The 21,572-nt window shown below is 36.2% G+C and overlaps 1 protein-coding gene across 2 annotated transcripts in view; it reads right to left on the bottom strand.

The window, feature by feature from the left end:
- Positions 1-21,572, bottom strand: part of FBXO8 (F-box protein 8) — a 51,855-nt gene that overhangs the window by 6,507 nt on the left and 23,776 nt on the right. For both annotated transcript variants that reach the window (XM_004388958.2, XM_023742935.1), the window contains 2 exons: positions 20,547-20,673; positions 79-197 (listed from right to left, as the gene is read on the bottom strand). In XM_004388958.2, the coding sequence (XP_004389015.1) occupies positions 79-197; positions 20,547-20,673 (246 nt within the window). The remainder of the gene's footprint in view (positions 1-78; positions 198-20,546; positions 20,674-21,572) is intronic.

Consider the following 21,572-nt stretch of genomic DNA (forward strand, 5'->3'; position numbering starts at 1 on the left):
TAGTTTTTAAAGTAAAAGTTATTAAAAGCATTACTTATTTCTAATGAATACTTAAATATACAAAATATATATTTTTACCTTTCATCAAGGTAGATTCTCAGTTTTTTCCAATTTAATGTTCTTGTACAGAAGATAAACTTTGCTATTTCTTTTGGTGAATCATCTAGGATACCCTTGGACATAAAGTAGTTCACTCCCTAAGGCAGAAAGACAAATATACATTAAAAAAATTAGTCTTTATTTATAAACTTTAACAATTAGGCAACAGTGGAACAATAACTGTAAATTCTTTCCAGCATAAATAGACTTTTTATAGCTTTAAAACATGCACAATACAAGCTAGAACTTGAACTGAAATTATTATTTATGGTTGATATTTTACATGCAACGAAAAGGAGGAAATTCAAAGTTAAGACCCTAAAGAAATCTTAGTTCAATTTTCTGGCTCATGTCAGCTAAAACTACTATACAGAAATATAGTGGCGGGGGTGGGGAAGAAACCACTATACAGACTTTAAGCCTTTTAATAAACCCTTCCTCTGTCTAACAGAAAACATGGCTTCTTAAAGCTCAGATACATATTCTAGTACAGTTTGCAAGGAAATAGCTTCTTGAGAAAAAAACAAAAACCCTACTGCCATCGAGTTGATTTCGACTCATAGTGACCCTAAAGGACAGAAGAGAACTGCCCCACAGGGTTTCCAAGGAGCAACTGGCGGATTGGAACTGTCAACTTTGTGGTTAGCAGCCAAGTTCTTAACCACTGTCCCACCAGGGCTCCTTGAGAAAAAAGAGATTCTCCAGGTGAAAGACTAATGTAATTTTATTCCAGAAAGAAAAATAATTAAATTATTTAGCTTAAAGTAGGTGCATCTCTAGGCTGGTTTACGGGCTGTGCCTAGTTCGACTGTAAGCTCTGCTACATTCTGTAAGAAGTTAGCTACAACAAACATGGAGGCAAAACGTAAGACAAAACGACTTCCACGTTTTTCATAGAATTTATCTTTGAATTTCCTTTTCTCTGCATGCAAAGTTTTCCAGAGAAGCATCACCTGGAAGTTTATACCTACTTTAGATTTAAATCGACAACAACAAAACATCAACAACAAAATCAAACGCTGAAACCAATGTTCTCTCATATATACGGAGGTCACATTCAAAGAAATGCCTTATGTGGATTTGAATGTGCAGTCATTGAAATAAAAGACAGGTGTGTTTATTTCAACTAGCAGTTATCCAGATACATGCATTCCCATGAACACTTATGTCTGGATAATAGCACATTGTGTGCGGTTAATTGGTAGAGAAAATGACGTATTATATATATGCGACATACTGTTTTCACACACAAATTCCTTCAGCATTTCTTCACTTTACAGACACTTACATAATACTAAGAAGTATTACACACATTAAGAATTCAAAGAGTTGGAAGAATTTTTATAAAAGACTCCTCAAGATAGCAACTTTCTCATAAAAATTTTATATTAAAAAACTTAAAAAGCAATTTGGTACCATGAGGTAATAGTGCTTTTGAAAGTTTTAATTATCTTTAAACTGTAATTCAAAGATAAGACTTTTTATCTATAACTGATTTTAAGGCCCATCAGTATCATACCCTAATAGCAATGCTATCAAATTCTCATGTGAATTTTATTAGTACAAAAGCAATGCTAAGGCACTGATTTAAAAAAAAGAAAGAAGTATATAAAGAAGAGCAGAGTGTGAAACTTTCTTGTCAACTCAATCTTAAGTCATATTTCAGACTGAATCCTGAATACAAGGGCTAGAAAATGTAACATGATCAAGACCGAAAGCCAACAACTCTGTTTGGAATGAGGATCTCAGCAATCGTCTGAGGGGCGGGAACTTGAGAAATAGAAATGCCTGTTTCCATCCTCACCTCCATTGGTCTGAATACCCGAGAGTTGACTGTATACTTACTTGGATGCCTGTTTAAAAATAACAATATTTCAGAAGTATTTCCAATGCTTGATTTTAATCTAAATGATTTAAAGACGAAGGAATGCCAATAAATTAGTAGTATTTAATAGATCCTTTATTCACACCTACTTATACATAAATATGAAGAGGTGTAAAACTAATTCTAATGTACTTTAAACATGTTTTAAATAAGCTCACTAATATGATCCGTTAAATTATTATAGAATTCGCTAAGATACGTGCCACTTTAATACCATTTGACTCTACTTATTTGTAAATTAACAGTATTTATTTCATGTAAGCATCATAAAAATACACTGTTGGCCATCTCCTTTTTTACGGAATCCTTTGTTAAGAATATCTGACCTGACTTAAGTTCTCCAAAATCAGTCAAATACAGAGGAGTAAATGCATACACAGTCAAACAGTTTTAAGGCCAAAGTCGATAACTGGGAACACAACCTGAAATAAGCCTACTCTGTTGGCTTTCTGGGGAAAGGAGGTATCAGTGTCAAGCCTGGGGTTCCTCTCTGGAGGAAGATTACATCAGAAGGGATATTAAAATGAATGGCACAGGATGATAAATAGAAAAAGGCATGGAACCAGATTATAAATGTCTTCAGTAAGCAAGCTGGCAAACATCCGAATACTTATCTTTTTATATAAGCAACGAAATACAAAAATTACTAGATCGTGGGATCTGTTAAATAACTGCATATTTCTTTAATAAGCAGTATATGTATTTTTGTCTTTTAATCAAGCTTTGAAAGGAAACAGAAAGGTCCCTAGACCACACAGCATATTAGTAATTAATCAGGATGAGAACACTCAGCCGTATGTTCTCTGCAGTGTGTATGTGTATGTCTATGTGTGCATGTCTCCGTGTGTGTGTGTGTGTGTGTGGTATCTCACAGGCAAAAGAAATCCGGAGCATTAATATTAGTCTATATTAATATAAACAAAGCTCCCAGGAAAAGGAATGTTGTCGCTCACTACAGTCTTCATAATTCACTATGTTGTTATTGTTGTGCACTGCTGAGTCAATTTTCGACTTATAGCGACCCCACATGATAGAGTAGAACCGCCCCACAGGATTATTTTAGGCTGTAATCTTTATGGGAGTAGACTTCCAGGTCTTTCTTCCGTGGAGCTACTGAGTGGGTTCAAACTGCCAAACTTTTGGTTAGTAGCTGAGTGCTTAACCATTGCGCCACCAGGGCTCCTTCATAATTCACTTCATAATCCACATTTTATGAGGCATATTGACAAAGTAGAACTTTGGCTTTAAGGCATCTGAAAAGGTGTGTCACTGAGGGAAAAGGAATAGACTTACTGTCTGTAATTCAAGTAAAGATCTTAAACTCTTTAGGGTTGCAGACCCCTTTGAGTGTGATCAAAACTATAGAACTTCTTCCTAGAATAATGCACACACACGTTTTAAAAATATAAATGAAAAGATTAAAGCCCACCTAAGGCCTGCAGGATAGCAGTCCCTACTCTACAGAGTTCAGGCAGATGTTCAGTGGGTGTCCGTCACAGGTAGGCAGCTTACTGCTCTTTAAGGAGGGGCATGCTTGCAACCACAGCTAATGGAGTTGTTCAAAAGCCAGTAGATTATCAAGGGCTTGATTTTTTTTTTTTGGTTACATTTCTAAAACAAACTTACACTTAAAACTTGTTACGAGGTACTCTCATTGCTTAATCTATATAAATTGTAACTCCATTATACAAACGCTACTGTGTTCAACTTTTAGAATTATCTAGATTGTCACCGCTGTAGTGTGGTTCCTCAGGGACTATTTTAAGCGGAGAGAATTCAGACGTTTTTGCCCAAAGACTCTGAGATAAATCGCGATGGTGTTGGTCCTAGGATAGGCTGCGCCACTGCACAAAGGCCGGCTCTTGTCAGCTGAAAGGAAATTAGTAGCCAACATTGATCTTATTTAAAAAAAAAAAAAAAAGCTTCAGAGGAGTGTAACAGAGGGATAAATTAAATTTATAATGTGACAATAGAGTGCTTAGACCTATTGTGTCGATTGCTGTTAGCTGCCGTGGGGTCAGCCCCCGACTCATGCTGACCCAAGTGTTACAGAGTACAACCGCCCCATGGGATTTTCTTGGCTGTGATCTTTACAGAAGCAAGTTGCCAGGCCTGTCTTCTGTGGAGGGGTTTGAACCACCGACCTTTGAGTTAGCGGCCGATTGCAAACCCCTCGCGCCACTCAAGCTCCTGCTTATACACAGTGTTAGGCTTTATGTACCTTTGGAAAATCATAAACTGGTAAATAATACTTAAAAATGCTACAAACCTTAAATTTCTTGGTAATTTGATGTTTCAAAAAGAGTAGCAATTTAACTTAGGATTTAGATGTAAAGATGAACAACCAAAGACTAGTTTGTAAAATAGACATATGTATAACTGCATATATATACACACACACATACATGTATCAGTTTTAAAAGATATTCTAAAAATTGAATCGAAACAGATTAAAAATGTCTACATCTTCAGTTAAAAATGTATTAAGGACACAGTACTATATGTAAGGTACTCAGTGAGAGACACTAAGAAGTATAAAACAATTTTGCAAAAGGAAATTTATAGTCTATTTGGGGAGATGAGATGGGTACACAAGTAACAAATACACACGTGACAAATCAGTGATATAAAGATCTTAGCCACTATGCCACCAGGGTTTCCTAAGGAAGTCTAATAAGGTCTAAATGAAGGGGTATGAAAAAATAAGTGTTTCAGTAGTTCAATGAAAGGGAAAAAATCACTACGGGACAGGACATTTGGAGGTTTTCTGGAAGAGATTAGACTTGAGCACCTACTCTGAAGGAATGGCAGAGGTTTAGAGAGCTCAGAATGAGGGGGAGTACTGGTGAAGAATAGTTCAGTCAATATCGTACTATACAAGCAACAAGCATGATAAGGCAAAAACTTAGGCTATTCTTAAGAAGGGAGAACTATCTAAGATCTGAGAACAAGTCTGGAACCAGACTGTAGGAATAGTGCTGAATTTTAGGGTAAGAAGTTTATTCTCTACCCCATATGCAGCTGGAAGCCTCAGAAGGCTTTTAACATAATAAAGCAATGGCCTGCAATGTGAATTTGACAGTGATATAGAGAGACATAATGCAAGCAAAATTAGACAGGAGGCTACTATAAGTGTTCAGGCTTGAACATGTGGAAAAGCAGTAGTAATGGAAAGAAAAAAATATATCCTAAAAATGAACGCAAAAAATAACCAAACAACAACAACAAAAAACCTATATGTCACATATATGAAAGTCAGAAGTGAGACCATTTGATAAATACATTGACCCAGGCCAAGGGAGAATGAAAAATGAAAAAAAAAAAAGAAGAGGTAACTGATGTTTCTGGCTTAGGTGAAGAGAGAAATGACTGACAGTAAAAAACGGAGTCGCAGGAGAAAAGACAGGTCGTTAGGGTGTGCTGGTTTCAAGAAAATGGTCATCAGTTTGGTCTTAGAAATGTGACTGGAGATACAGATTAGGGATCCTGACTCAGTAAGGGAGCAGGTAATGGAGAGGACAAGGATAGAATGTTCCAGAGGCCAAGAGCCTTCACAATTTAAAGAATAAAAGAGTGTATAATGCAATCACATAGTATAGCTGAAAGAGCACATTTTTTCAGATGAGGGACCAAATCCTGGCTCTGCCACTTCATGGCTACGTGAATGTAAACAATGTACTCAACCTTTCTGAGCCTCAGTTTCCTAATCAGTAAAAATCACAGATGGCCATTGTCAGTGTGAAGATGTGAAAGGGTCTAGCATAGAACAGAGCTTTCTGGGTGCGGCAAACAGTTTGCCCTCGACTATTAAGCTAAAGGTCGGTGGCTGGAATCCACCCAGTGGTGCTGCGAAAGAAGGGCCTGGCCATCTGCTTCCAAAAAAAACCCTATGGAGCAGTTCTACTCTGTAACATATGGGATTGTCATGAGTTGGAATTGACTTGACATTAATGTTTTTAAAATTTTTTTAGTGTGGAACATGGTTAGTTTCCTTTTTCTTTTAGATAGCTCAAAACAAAACAACCTGTGGCCACCCAGTTGATTCTGACTCACAGCAACCCTACAGGACAGAGCAGAATGACCCCATAAGGTTTCCAAGGCTGCACGGAGACTAAAATGGGAAAAGAAGCCACTGGATTTGGTGATTGGAAGACAAGTAGTGGCTTTCAAGGTGTCTGTTTCCAAAGAGTAGTGGGGGTTTAAGTATAAGTACAGAAGCCTAAGGAATAAGCTTAAGGTAAGGGAACTGAATACGGTATAAGGCAGGAAAAAATAAATGGCAAAACTAAAGGGCAAACAAGAAATTTTTTTCAAGATAATTTAGACCTATGAATGGCAGAAGACAAAGGGCAGAGTCAATTGAGAGAAAAAGATTTGAAACGCAGGAGAAAGAGGAGGTAACTGAAGGAACAAGGCAAAGGCAAAGGAAGCAGGGAACAGGGCTGAAAATACAGGCAGGATTTACAATGCTTTCTAAGCCTAAAAAATTCATAGCTGTCAAGCAGGTTTCAACTCATAGTGACTCTACAGGACAGAGTAGAACTGCCCCACAAGGTTTCCAAGGCTGAAATCTTTCTGGAAGCAGATTGTCACATTTTTCTCCCATGGATCTGCTGATGGGTTCGAACCACTGATCCTTCAGTTAGCAGCTGAGTGTTTAACCACTGCGCCACCAGGACCTCTTTTTGTCAGCCTAGAGGACAAGCTAGTTTAAAGGCAGTTGTATTAAGAAAGTGGGAAAATCAGAAAGCATAGCACATGTTGGTCTCTTTCTTAGGAAGGAGGAACAACCTGGGGAGAGTTGGAGGAGAGAGCTGATTTGCATCCTACAGCAAAGTGGTGAAGATTTCTATCAGCAATCCTGTGAGTTACAACTGGGAATCCACCAGGAGAAAAAAGAGTGCCAAGCTGCAATGAGAACTCGGCTGAGTTCATGCGAACTCATCCCATCTCCTCTACAGGTTTTCTTTACTACAACAGCTATTTGCAGCTATTTAAGGAGAAAAAATGAAGAAAATTTGTAAAGCAGTTTCCATAGGATATGCCACTAAGATTTGGTATGCAAATGGAGCACCACTTCAGATTGGAGTCATGAGCTCTTTTGACTAATTTGTTCAGGGAGTAAACACAAGTAATTCAGCAGAACATACAAATTGCTTAAATCACTATCGATGAGAAATTTAGATCAAAGAAAAAGATGTACTGGAGCTTAATCGCCAATATAATGCACTTCTTATTCTCATTTCTGTAAGAATGTCTCTCTTCACATGATAAGTCACGTTTTAAGATACCTCCTATTACATAAAAACCCGTAATTTCTCCTTTTAACAAAATTTTACTTTTTAAATTAAATCATTATTACCGAATAGAGTGAAGGCCAGAACACTAGGCGTGCAAAGCCAAGCGAGAACGTACTGACGACAGGCACTGGGAGTGCTGTCAGCATGGTTGGCAATCTGGCACAACACCGTGGAACAGCTGGTACAGTAAAAGAAATCGCTAACCCACAAAGCTGTGACATCTTAGGGAGTACCCTTAACTTGTTTTCCTAAGGAACAGCTTTAGTAAAGAAATTTAGAAAAAATTCGAATCTAGCAAGTTTTGTCCAAATGTGCCCTGTCTACAATGTAAAATCCAGCACCATGGCTACTAATATACCCTGTCTGCGCTGCATTATAAAACAGAAAACAAACAGGAGGCTACACTTAATTTTTTTTCAAGGGACATTTTGAAGACTTTTAAAAAATAATAATTCTTAAATTTTAGCAATAAAATTCATTCAATAAAATTTAGTAATAAAATACTTCAATCCCGATTTCTAATTTTTCTTTCAATAGAACTGATACATTCATTTTCAAGTACACATTTTCAACCCCTGTGAAACGAACAATTGAAATTTAAATGGAAATGTAACACTTTCACACCAAAAGCAACATAAATATTAGGACATACAAACATATACTATGAAAACTTTTACTTTCTGGATAAAACAAAAAAACAAACCCGTTGCCACAGATCTGGTTTCCACTCATAGTGACCATACAGGATGGAGGAGAACTGCCTTACAGGGTCTCCAAGGAGCGGCTGGTGGATTCAAACTGCTGACCTTTTGGTTAGCAGGCTGAGCATTAACCACTGCTAAGCACAGCAGAGGTAGCCCTCTACAGGTCAAACAGGAGTATTCCCATGTCTTGCTTGAAAATCGCAGCAGCAATGGTTAAGATGACTGCTTTGATACCTTTTTTTCTATAGTGATTATAAGATTGCTAAGAAAAATGTAAAATCTACTAATTTTTGTTCAGCCTAACAATCTTCCTTCTATTTAATGAGAAAACATGTTCTCTGTAGTTAAGGAAAAACACACACGTAGGCTTGACTAGGAGAGAATAATTCATATAGAGATATTTATTCTTCAAAAAAGAAACTGACACCTTGCTTTTTAAGCTGAAGTAAAATAAATCCAGCGGATTATTTAATGGGCAAAGTTTATGAATAAGTATCCATGTTCTTATCCTGTCATTTAATTTCATTCTACCAAGTTTTGCAATAAATATTCTCTTCTGTCATAGAGTGAATTATGTCCCCCCAAAAATGTGTGTATCAACTTGGCTGGGCCATGATTCCTGGTATTGTGTGATTTTCCTGTATGTTGTAAATCCTGCCTCTATGATATTAATGAGGGAGGATGGGTGGCAGTTGTGTTAGTGAGGCAGGACTCAGTCTACAAGAGGTGAGGCAATCCCTTGACATATAAAAGAGAGAAGTGAGCAGAGCGACATGGGGACCTCATACCACCAAGAAAGCAGTGCCGGTAGCAGAGCGTGTCCTTTGGACCTGGGGTCCCTGTGCAGAGAAGCTCCTAGTCCGGGGAACACTGATGAGAAGAAGGCCGATAGAGAGAGAAAGCCTTCCCCTGGAGCTGACGCCCTGAATTTGGACTTTTATCCCACTTTACTGTGATGAAATAAATTTCTCTTTGTTAAAGCCATCCACTTGTGGTATTTCTGTCGTAGCAGCACTAGATAACTAAGACATCTTCCCTTCTGTAAACTTTTCTATGTGTAACACTGACCTTCAGCACAGATGTCACAAATGTCACACCTTGCTTTTAATCACGGTAGTTTCAACTACTCATACATATTGTAACTGTTCTTCCTATCTAGTCACTAGATTCAAAGACAAAGGTAAAACCTATGTTCAGTTTTTAAATCTGTCCTATGTAGAAAGATTATTTATACGAGTAACAACTAATGCTTTCTCTGAGGTACTCATGACTATCCTGTTCACCAGAAGGCTCTGTACTACTCACAATAAAAGACGGTCATGAAAATAGGGGCAGAAATATGAAGACAGTTTCGATGTCAGTTTGAAATCTGAAGTGTGATTTCAATCTCTTCCCTTCCCTAGGAAGAAGAGAGCACATACCGTCCATAATCACGTGGGAGAAGCAACAGTTGTGAAGAGAAGAGAGAGTGTGAATATCCTGTAGCCAATTCCCTCTGATAATACAGTCACGGAAATACATGGTCAGAACATCACATTTTATATGGAGGATAATGGAAGAGTCGTACTGTTGAGTTCTGAGTATGAGTTGTGGGATGAATCAGTTTATTGATAGATCTTGTTTGAACTGGCAAGGATTGGCTTCCAAGCAAAATTTATGGGGGCTTTCCAGTATATTAGGTGCAGGACACTGAGGAATTGCTAAGGACAGTTGCACACACACCTTAAATTATCTGTAGCTAACCAGTTGTCATGAGTCAATTCCAACTCATGGTGACTCGGTGTGTGTCAGAGTAGAATTTTGCTCTATAAAGTTTTCAGTGGCTGATTTTTCAGAAGTAGATCACCAGGCCTGTCTTCCAAGAGGTCTCTAGGTGGACTTGAACTGCCAACTTGTCAGTTAGCAGCCAAGTGTGTTAACTGTTCATACCACCCAGGGACCCCATTTGTACATAGAAGCTGTTAATAGTAAAATTCACATAAAGGAAGGATAGTTAACAGGAAATCCAAAGAAAAATAGAAAATTCTCTCTAATGGAGTCCCAGTAAAATGGAGGGGAGGTATAGTACACATCTGTCTTCTTCATTTTCATGGGAAAGCAAGGACATCAGACTAAATTACATGAAACTTCATTAGCTGAGATTTCAAATAAATAACAATTAAAAGCCTCTATTAATTTAAATAACACATCGATGACTAGGATGGCCCAATAAGATGATGAATATAAAGGTATTTTTTAAATGATAAATTGCTACTAACAAATTAGTTATAAACATCATTATTGTAATTACTATTGACAAATGTCAGTAGCTGAGGCAAACTTCCTGGAAAAGCCCCTTTTATCTCTAATCTGTCTCTAAACTGGAAAAAGAAAGCATTCTAATCACATACGGAGATAAAACTGTTAGGTTAAGGGATGACTGATAACAATTCAAATTAACGAGAAAATGACACATTTGATCCTTTATGTTTGCTTATTTAGAATTTTTGCTTTATAAAAATCGTAAGTACTGCATTTGTAATATGCATATATACAACTATTTAAATGAATAATTTTACTTTTCTAAAGAAGTAAAAATTATAGTTTTATCACTTAGATTCTAAGATGTACATTTATAAATATGCTTTAACAATTCTGAAACAATTTTGAAACAAATAACTAAAAAAAACAGCAGACAAGCAGAGAAGTAAGTTGGGATTAGCACATGTGTATACTTAGTTATTCAAGTAATGAAAATATTTGTTCATTCTACCACCTTTTCAGCTTAGTTATTTAAAAAGCACCAAGGTACATGTTTTAATCTGAACATTATTTTGGACTCCTAGTTATTGTTTGGAAAGCCTGGGTGGCACAAATTGTTAAGCACTCGACTACTAGTGGAAAGGCTGGTGGTTCGAATCTGAGGCACCTCAGAAGACAGACCTGGCAATCTGCTTCCAAAAGGTCACAGCCTTGAAAACCCTATGGAGCAGTCCTACTCTGCACGCACCAGGTCACTATGAGTCAGAATGGACTTGACAGCAACCAGCAACAACAATAATCATTGCTGAAAATGTCTTCAAAAAGATTAAACTAAGCAGTACTATTGGAACAAAAAGTTACTATATATGCAAAAGACTGCTCATCACATGTCAAAAACAAAAACTGTTGCAGTCAAGTCAATTCTGACTCAGAGTGACCCTACAGGAGAGAGGAGAACTGACCCAGAGAGTTTCCAAGGAGCGGCTGGTGGATTCAGACTTCTGGTTAGCAGCCGTAGCTCTCAACCACTGCACCACCAAGGCTCCTCAACACATGCCAGGAAATGCAATTAAAGGCAAAAATTATCACCCAAACTAAAGGATGTTGGTGTGACGGATATATACTTCAGGAAGGACTATTACTCAATTGTCAAATAGCTACCTACTTAAATCTGAAAGTTCCAGGAAAAAGGAAGAACCACAAGGCCTAGAGCAGCACCTAGCTCTTACATGTTGTAGTAAAAATACAGATAGTAAGTGTTTCACATATATTATTTCATTTAATCTTCACAACACCATCACTGTATAGGTACTATTATTATCTCCATTTCATAGATAGGGATGAAGCACAGAGAGTCAAGTTCCCAGATCAAAGTCACAGAAGTGGCAGAGATACTTAACGAATATCTGAAGCTATTTGTACAAAGCTTCTAGTCAACTTTCAAGAGATGCTGTTAACGTTTAAGGATAATATAATTCAATTAAGGGAAAAAGTAAAAAAAAAAAAAAACAACAAAAACAAAAAGAACTATGAGTTGAACCAAATAAGTACACATAAAACCTCAGTATAGTTTGAAATGCCTCAAATTATAAACTCTCAAAGGCTGAAGTCGCCAGTCCAAATAATGAAAAGCATCATGTTACTGCGATGCTATATTTAACCAATAATGTCCAAAAGTATTCACAAAAATCTTTAGACTTTGATTATGATAAAGGCATTATCTAAAAACTATTTATGATACAAAAGATGAAAGTGTTATACAACCTTATGGATAAATGTACACTACAGTTAGTCGGTTAAAAAAATTCTATTTAATGTGTGTTTCCTTCATACCCCCATGCTTTAAAAGCTACAATTAAATTGATGGATGCCTTACAATTGATGACACCCAAAAATGGAGGAAATGTCTTTCAGATTTCTGATAGAGTGCTCATGTTTTGGAGTGACATCTACTGTGACTCCGGTAGCAACAATTGCTAAATTCAGGAAAGACATATAGGAGAGACAACTACCCTGGACATTAAAGCTGAAAACGTAGATCTAGAAAGTGACATCAAGTTTCAATGAAACTCTGGACACATAAGATAAGGAAGAACATTTTGGAGGTATCACAGTGGTCAGGTAGAGTATGATAAGCAAATAAAAAGCAAACAAGATTTTCCTTTGAAATTAAAACACAATACAATGTTGCAAAGACTCTAGGTATATTTTTCTAAATTGTTAACAAAAATAAAATTCAAACAAAGAAGAAAAAACCTTGCTCATTTTAGCATTTCACTTTTTTTTTTAAATTATTGTTTGGGATTGATAGTATAGGTGGCGTGGGGTAGAGATAGTGCTGAAATATTCTAACTTTATTCTTTCCTCTAGTTTAAAATCCTAAATCAGTGCATTGCCCACTAATTCCAGTTTACTCTTACCTAAATGAGATAACAAACCACTATCTCCCACAGCATATTCCACCACTTGTCAGTTTGTCATACTTTCGTGGCTTGCACGTTGCTGTGATTCTGGAAGCTACGCCACTGATATTTCAAATACCAGCAGGGTCACCCAGGGTGAACAGGTTCCAGTGGAGCATCCAGACTAGGAAGAAAGACTTGGTGATCTACTTCCTAAATTAACCAACGAAAACCTTACAGATCACAACAGAACACTGTCCGACTCTCTTGCTTTGGACATGTCATCAGGAGGGATCAATTGCTGGAGGAGGACCTCATGTTTGGTGAAGCAGAGGACCAGGGAGGCTGAGGGGGACCCACGGTGAGATGGACCGGCACGATGGCTACAATGATGGACTCACATTCACTGGAGATCATGAGGATGACGTAAGGTCGCCATGAGTCAGAGCTGACCCAACGGTGGCTATCTATCATAGCATACTAAGGAAGATAGGGAGCAAAATACAGCAGATGGTTTGCTTGATGAACAAACCAAGGAATGATTTAGACTTGAATCTCTCTTGTAATAGATTAAGACTATAAGAGGGTCCAGGCAATTTGTTTCTCTTTGAAGCTTCTAAAAGCCTTACCCTGAGTCTACAAACCTCCTTCTGTGGAATGATTCTTAACCATGTACTGGAATGACTCTTGGAAACAATAGGGGTCAGAATGTAGCCTGGTTAGGTCAGGTATAAAGTGGAGTTGACTCAAGATAAAGTTGCCTTCTTGAACCACGAAATCTACATATGATGGATCAGATTAAAGTAAGTATTTATATATATAAATATAAATACACACACACACACACACCATATTGCCCTCAAGAAAAGTGAATGGCCTCCTGTTCAGTAGGTCCTGAATGGCTGTAACAAGAATTGAAGGTATTAACTTGTCTAGACAGAGAATGGAATTCAGTGTCTGAGAGGCATAAATTTTGCACTTTGACTCCAAAGCTGATCAAGAGAAGAGGACTCTGACAATGAACTACAGCATTCCAGCTCCTTTGGGAAAACAGTCCTTACAGAGAGGAAAGCTATTTAAGCTACATTCCATGAGGGACTCCTCTCACTGTGAACTACCTCCCTTTGTTCTGATTACATTCTCATCAACAAATTTGGGAACACAACTAATTGCTCTACTAAAGAGAATTCGCAGCATTTATTTTTATAAAAAGTAATTGTGTTTAGGATCACATGTCAAACGCCTATGAGTTTGGGTAATAGCAATAATAATACAAAGAAGAAGAATGTATCAGGATGAGTAAAGAATGTCTGCCTTGAGCATTATGTTCTTTAAAAATCTATATGGGATCAAACTGACAACAGCAACTTGAAAGATTAGATATGAAACTTAGGGGACAGTGAGTTTATGTTAATGGGGGAGGAACAACTCAGGAAAGAAGGATGACAATGGTCACACAACTTGAAGCGTGCAGTCAATGCCACTGAACTGTATATGGAGAAACAGTTGAATTGGTGTGTATTCACTGTATATATTCTCAACAACAATGAAAATAACATAGATCATTAAAAAATGTATATATCAGTATTCTTTTGGTGGCAAACAATAGAAACTCCAATTCAAAACAAAGGGATTTACTACTTTACATAACAAGAAGTTCCAAACGAATATGGTTCCAAGGTTGTTAGGCTCACATATGGCATCATGCACCAAATTCTTTCTTTCTTTCCAGTCTTATTCTCTGTGTGGCTAACACCCTTCATAGCTGCAAGATGATTGCAGGTGGTCCTGTCATTATATCCTCATACACCAACATCCAGAAGCAAACACAAACACACACAAAGTACTACTTCCTTCTGTCTCTTTTTAAAACCTAAAAAAAACCAAAGAACTTTCTCCACACACATCTTCTTCCATCTCCCAGGTCAGAACTGGATTACATCAAAGCCATGGAAGCAAAGAGGAATGGAATTAACATGATTAGCTTGGACTAATCTACATTCAACTCTTGGGACTGGGAATGGAGCCAGCCTCTCAGATGGCGGAGGTGTTTTAGTGAGAAGTCTGTGTAATGAGATCTAAGCCCTGCCCATGTAGGGCTACTGTGATCTTTTTATTACTCTCATCATAGGGCACTGTGGTGTCAGAAGGAACTCTAAGACATCTCATGGGTTCCACCTATGTCCTCCTCTTTTTCTCAATGGTGTAATAATAACTACTTCCCTCTTATAATTAGGCTTAATCACCCCAACCACAACATAACTACCTCCTCTCATAGTTTTTGTTTTGTTTTGTTTTTTGGTCTGTTGGCTTAGTGGAAAGAGGATCTAAAATGGCAAGAAAGTAGTCTCAGTTTTCAATTCAAATTGTTGTGTCTCTGGTGTCAGTATTCTTCCTTTGGGTACTAAGGGCTCTAAACTAGTGGAGCCAAGAAATCAGAAGCAGAATCACAAATTTTGCAAGTGGATCACTAGTTAAGATAGTAGGGCAGATGCCTGGGTGCCTGCCCAAAGGCTATGCCCCTCTTTCCACTGTTTTTAGCATCTCAGCTACAGTTGTGAATCATGGTATGTTTAAGCCAATCATGCAATCCTTTCAATTTTGTTCTACTGGTCTAGGGGTGCTTGTGTGATTCAGTTCTGACCAAGAAGAATTAGTAGATGCATACTAAAGGCTTCTGATAATGATTTTTTCACCTAATAAGGGTAACGAATATGAGGAGTGAGCTTCTTTTTCTGCCCCCACCCCTTTCTTTGCACAAGGGGCACCGTCATGTGAGAATGTAATACCCTGAGCTATGAGAAGTATCTTGTAATCAAGAGAGGACAAAAGTCAATACCCTGAGGGCCCATGATGAGATCACTGAGTCACTGGAATAATTCTGGGATATCCACCTTTGGGATTCTTTTTAAATAAATAAGTGCATACAGTTTAAGTCACTATTAGTTAGGCTCTCTGTTTCTTGCAGTCAAAAACACCCTTGCTGATACATTCAGGGTATCACAAGTAGCAGACCATAAAATATGGAATTAGCTGAGTGGCTCAGCACAGTGAAGGGCAGTGAGGACCCAATTATTTTTAGGTAGATTTTAGTTTATACCATGAGTCAGGAACCTAGGAATTTGAGTTTATCTTTCCCTTTCCTTATGCTATCAGCCACTGTTCAAAGCATGCCTATCTTACTGTCAGCTTTGCTCAGGTTCTTATCCACTACCCTATGATGTAAGCTTATTAAAGAGAAACTGATGCAGTTTCATTAGAAAGATAAAGTCCAATTTTTAGGCCTATAGAACTAAAGATAAAACCTCAAAAGATAAAACTAAAAGCACCTTAGTGGCCTGCCAGCCTTCAATGGGAATATCTCTGTGTTTCAGGAGATACCAAGATGTAATACAGTTAGTGGAGAGAAGCAGACGCCAAGAATATAATGATGAATGGCCTGTTAGTTTAGCGAATTATTTGGCATGGACACTTACAACAATTTCAATTCAATATTACTCTCAGGTTAGCTGTCCTACCCTTATTTTCCAAACTGGCACTTTCCTTAAGATATTAGATGACAATCAACATGTATAACATAGAAAAACCTCCCAGTCTATTATCAAGACTGAACTCTCAGTACTTTTGTAATAAATACTCTCAGACCAAGGGAAAAAAAAAAATTACAAATCCATAACTTTTAATAAAAGCAAAGACTACATTATAGGTAAAATAAACATTAGATAACTGTTAGTGAACAACCTTTCAATCTAGATGTCTATTCTATAAGAATACATATTTATACATAGTATGATTACAGATAATCTTTACTAGTATATCTCAAAATGTGTCCCCTGGAATATTCCTTTATCAAAAAAAAAAAAAAAAAAGACACCATGGTCAAATAAAGTTGGAAAATACTGCATACAACATCACCCTCTTAGATATTCACAATGTATATCAATGTATTAAGGGGTTTGAAAAGTGCTGTAAAATAAGCTAACTAATCATAACTTATCATTGCCCATATTTATAAGACTTGGGAGGTCCTTAACTATGTCTATTATCCTGTGGAATAATTGATATAAAGAATGTTTCTCATAATAGATTTGATCCAAGATAAATTTAGTAAAATGCATAAAATTATATGCACATGAGTCTTTCTGTATGAACACAGGAAAAATATGCTTACATAGTTAAAAAAAGATTTCTTTTATCTAACCCCAATGAGGCTATTACAAAACACACACACACCACACACACACAAAACTTCCTTTTAAAAACATATTTTACACAAACAAAAATAAGCCTATAATATATTAGTGTTAAACCATGTTCACTACCAATTTTTCAGAGTCTGAATTAAAAAATACTTATGTCAATAAAATGTTTTACATACTAAATGGAGCACAAGGAATACAGCATAGGGGTTGGCAAGTAAAATTACATTACTGTAATACAGCTAATGGAATAAAAATGACACACACAACTTGTCCATGCAGAAGAAATACAGCCTAATCGAAACTGATGGCTTCCAGCACATTCCTTTATTAGAATGTGGTCACCTGTCACAAAGTACACAAGCTCATGCACAAGATCAGGACGTTACATACAGCTGAGATCACAATGCCATGCATATAACAGCAGCGTGCTAGAGAATCGTACCACAGACTGTGCAGGTGTTCTCCCCCACCCCATGAGCCACTGTCAGCAGTTGCTGTGGAGTTTGGTTACCCACATCCATGACATGAACGGTGTCCTTTGGAGAATCTTGTTCCCTGTGGCTGTAAGTATTCTTATTTTTATAATATTTTAATGATGCTTGCTATCAAAATGTTAAGTACAGAACTAGAAATTATGAAACAGACTTTTTACAATACTGAACAATTGTATACATCTTATCTCAGGCACTTGTAATAAACCTTACTTACATTTAAATATATTGTTAAAACTAATTTACTTCTCAGGCTTAGATGAACCCAAAATAATACATCCCAATGACTGCACTCCAGTGAGATGAAGTAAATCAATCTTCAAAAATTACCTCCTTATTTCTACTACTCAGCACTTGGCAAGAGCCACTCTACTGACCTGGCTAAAGTGTGACTCACATAGACAAGTTCTTTATAATCACATCTATTAGGGTAACTATTTAACTTACATGATTTCAATTTGAAAGATCTGGCTTGGTTAACAACCAAACTGACAGTAATTATTTGTATCAATCAATGAAAGAAAGTATAGAATTTAGTCAATTAAAGTGCTTCCCTTCATTTCTTTGCACCTATCAGGTGTATTTCAATGTCTTTCTTTGCCTATTTATAGTCTAAGTGCATTCTACAAAGAATTCTATTGTCCTATTAGGCGACACCTGCTAAATTACTGGTGTTCAAAAAAGTACAGAATCAGAATTCTGGAGCTACTTGACACTTTGAGTGATTCAGCTCTACGCCTCTCAGCTCCATGCCCTTTCAGACTGGTGAATTCAATACTTCTGGAATGCCCCAGGACAGCTTTAAATCAATCCAGGAAGTAAGGAAAAAGAAAATACAGCCAACTCTCAATGATAATGGGAGGTAGGATGGATAAGTAAAATCTGAAGATTGAAAATCTTATTTTTTTAATTAGTAACTTCAATCCTTTCTCTTAGCGAACACTGACTTAAACATAAAAAAAGAAAAATTTTGTCAGGTAACAAAAGGACTTAAATTTACCTCTTTTCTCTGTCTCCTCCTAAGGCTCTGGAAGGTGTACTAACAAGAACCCTAGAGTCTGACATACACAGCTACAAAGCTGGAAACATAGTTTTACATCTAACTACGTTTTACATTTTCCAATTCAGATATTTAAAACTATCCATATCATAGTCCCAATATGTATTTTCATCTTTGCATAAAAAGGATGGCTTTATAATTTGTTTAAAAATCTGTATTTCTTTAGTGAGGAAATGACTATTTACCATAATCAATATCGGCAGTTATACCCAAATTTTCTGACTTTGTAAATCTATATTTGTAAATACTTACCAAGTTATGTTTTCTAAGAATATAAGATTTCTAAGTGATATGAATTGAAGATAGCAGTTTTACTAAACTTCAGTATACTTCATGATGGGAGCCAGTATGTCTTGATAAACTGGGCATAATAAAACTGGGGCTTGTAATAGTTGCCTTCCCTGATTCTTATAGATCTAGAATAAAACACTGTACTATTCTGCCTCAGTTCTTTGCCAGTAATCATCATTCAATGACCTGGTGAGACTATGGCAAAATACAGATCTTATTATAAAGCTCTTCATATAAATTGTTTTAATTAGCAACAACTAACATGTAATTCTAATACAGAATTAAGAATCATGAAGGCCCTGAAACCACGCCATTCTTCAAATATTTAAGTGCAGCAGAATCTCTTGTACAGAGCAAGCATGCCATACTGCAAGATGGGAAAAGTGACATGCTTACTGTTGCTATATGTTTACAAGGAAGACAACTGGGATTTGACCAAGAACAAAGTAAAAACAAGCATATTTTACAATAAAAGACATCAGAAAAAATTTGCAATAAGGAAATAAGTAATAAAACCTAAACTATGATAAACAGGTAGTTTGTCTTCCAAGGAAAGCTCATGAGATTCTAATATTGGTTTCAAATATATAACTTGAACTTTAACTGCCTATAAATCATTCTACTTTCATTTAGAGCATTAGTCTTCTATTAACTGAAAGTAAAACCCCTTTAAACAGTGGAGAAGAGAAAGGGAACAAATATCTGAATTGAAACATTCTCCCAGGCTTCATTATATATATATAGCTTCTTACATTTGTGAGGATAAGACAGCTGATAATAAGCACGTGTATCAGTAAACTTTTGCAAAGGTGTTTATTTCATTTCTAATTTATGTAGATAAAATTTTTAGCAAAGGAAGAAATCATACATAACAAGTGAAAATCAATTCACTTTTTGAAATAGGATGCTATTTGTATTATTATATGCGTATTTACAAAAGGAGCACTTTTGTTTGATATTCAAATATTTCACATGGGAGATACACTGCCTTAATTACAACATGGCAAAAGATACTTTTAGAAAATACATGATCATATGATTTAAGTAGGACTTACTATCTCTACAACAAATGAAAAAAAAAAGCTTTTGAAAGTTAAGTAAATCAAAACAATTGTCAGTTAAATTTTTCCATAGGAAAATAATGCACCAAAAAGTAGTCGATCTGAGTATTGTATATTACCCATTAGATCTCTATGAATAAGTCTAGGAGATACTTAAACATTTCTGAAAATATGAAATTTTCCAGGATATATTGAAATAAAAGTAGGAAGAAAAAAAAAATCAGTGAAAGAATTGTCTTCACATTTCGATCATTTCTATATATTAGTTTGAGAAACAATTAAATAATTAATACAAAATAATTCAATTTTATAACAGAATCTTGAATTTCTATGTTAACATGGAATTATCCTGTTAAAGGTAGTATTTAAAAACTACATTTTGATGTCAGAAACTAGAACCACGTCCTCTGTGATCACCTCTGATAAAAGTAACATTATTACTAAGTAGAAACAATAAAACATGAAGAAAATACTGCAGATAGAATTTAATGAACGTAGTCTATGTTCTGATTATCAAAATGTTGTGCTGTCCAGTTACACTGTCCTAGTATCTCCATCAAGTCAGAAGAGGACCGCATAAACGTCACAGCAGCTACCACACAAAGTGTGTAGGCAGAGAGACTGGAACGTGACTTGACAAAGTGAGAATGACTATGGCAGGTAGCAGTAACTTCAAATACTGCGCTTCTGAGAGACTCAACAGGTATGCTCAATGACTTGTTATTTTACCTATAATTTTTTTGTACTGGAAAGCTATAGCAAGATAGTAATAAAGTTCAACTGTTACAAATATTCAAGTACTTCACTTACCTCATCTGGGTTGGCATTAAAGGTGAGACTGCCTTCATCCAGCTGCATATACAGTTTTCTAAAAGAAAATCCTAGAGGTGGGTTCTTATTGTATATGGAACAGTGACCCCAAGTGGATTTGCACAACCTGTAAAAATAAGAGTAAATCAGACAAGAAAACATTACTGTATTTAATTTCCTAGGTTAAACATGAATACACATGACAAAATAGTAACATGAAATGATAGAATATTAGCTCTTACAGCGCTAAGGTTTAAAATGTTTAATTTTGTACTTACTTTTTATTTGCTTTCTAGAGTATGACAGGTAAACAGCTTAAATTTAGCAATTTTGATAGCACTTAATAACTGAGAGTAATGAAGATTAATGACGTTCGTGAGTACTGTCTGAAGTTAAATATAAACTACTGATAATAACAGTAATAACACTAACATTTACTGAGTGTTTAATAAATGCTAGGCACTATTTTTAAGCATTTTAATTGTATTAACTTGCTTAATCCTTATAACAATCCTATGATGTTGCTGCTACAGAGAAAGAAACAAATACAGAGATGTTAAGTAAGTTGCCCAAGGTCGCACAGCTAACATATGTAAGGGCAGAATTTGAACCCAAGAAGTCTTATTCTAGAGCTTGCAATCTGAATAAGCTAATAAGCTAAACTTTTATTAATAAGCTAAACTGGGTCTATTAAGTAAGCTATGTGCTCTATTGTGAAATACTGTCTAAAGTGAATAGGGGAAAAGATTGCTGGGTGGGGGGACGGTGGGAGAACTTTCTGCTTTTTTAACAATATGCATATTAACAAGCATATTAAGCAGAGAGATTATTTTCAATGCCACAACTTCAACATATACATCAAAAGCTGCGATGTTAAGCATAGCTGTTTTTAAGATATTGCTTCAAAACACTGATTTTTTTCCTATCACATTACTGCTTAAAAATTCTATAAAACCTAAAATGCTAAGAGTTTGTAACTCAAAACACACTATTTTCTGACGATTGGGAGAATTGTTTCCAGATTTG

This window comes from Trichechus manatus, unplaced genomic scaffold (assembly GCF_000243295.1).
Source record: "Trichechus manatus latirostris isolate Lorelei unplaced genomic scaffold, TriManLat1.0 scaffold00225, whole genome shotgun sequence".
Taxonomy (NCBI): domain Eukaryota; kingdom Metazoa; phylum Chordata; class Mammalia; order Sirenia; family Trichechidae; genus Trichechus; species Trichechus manatus.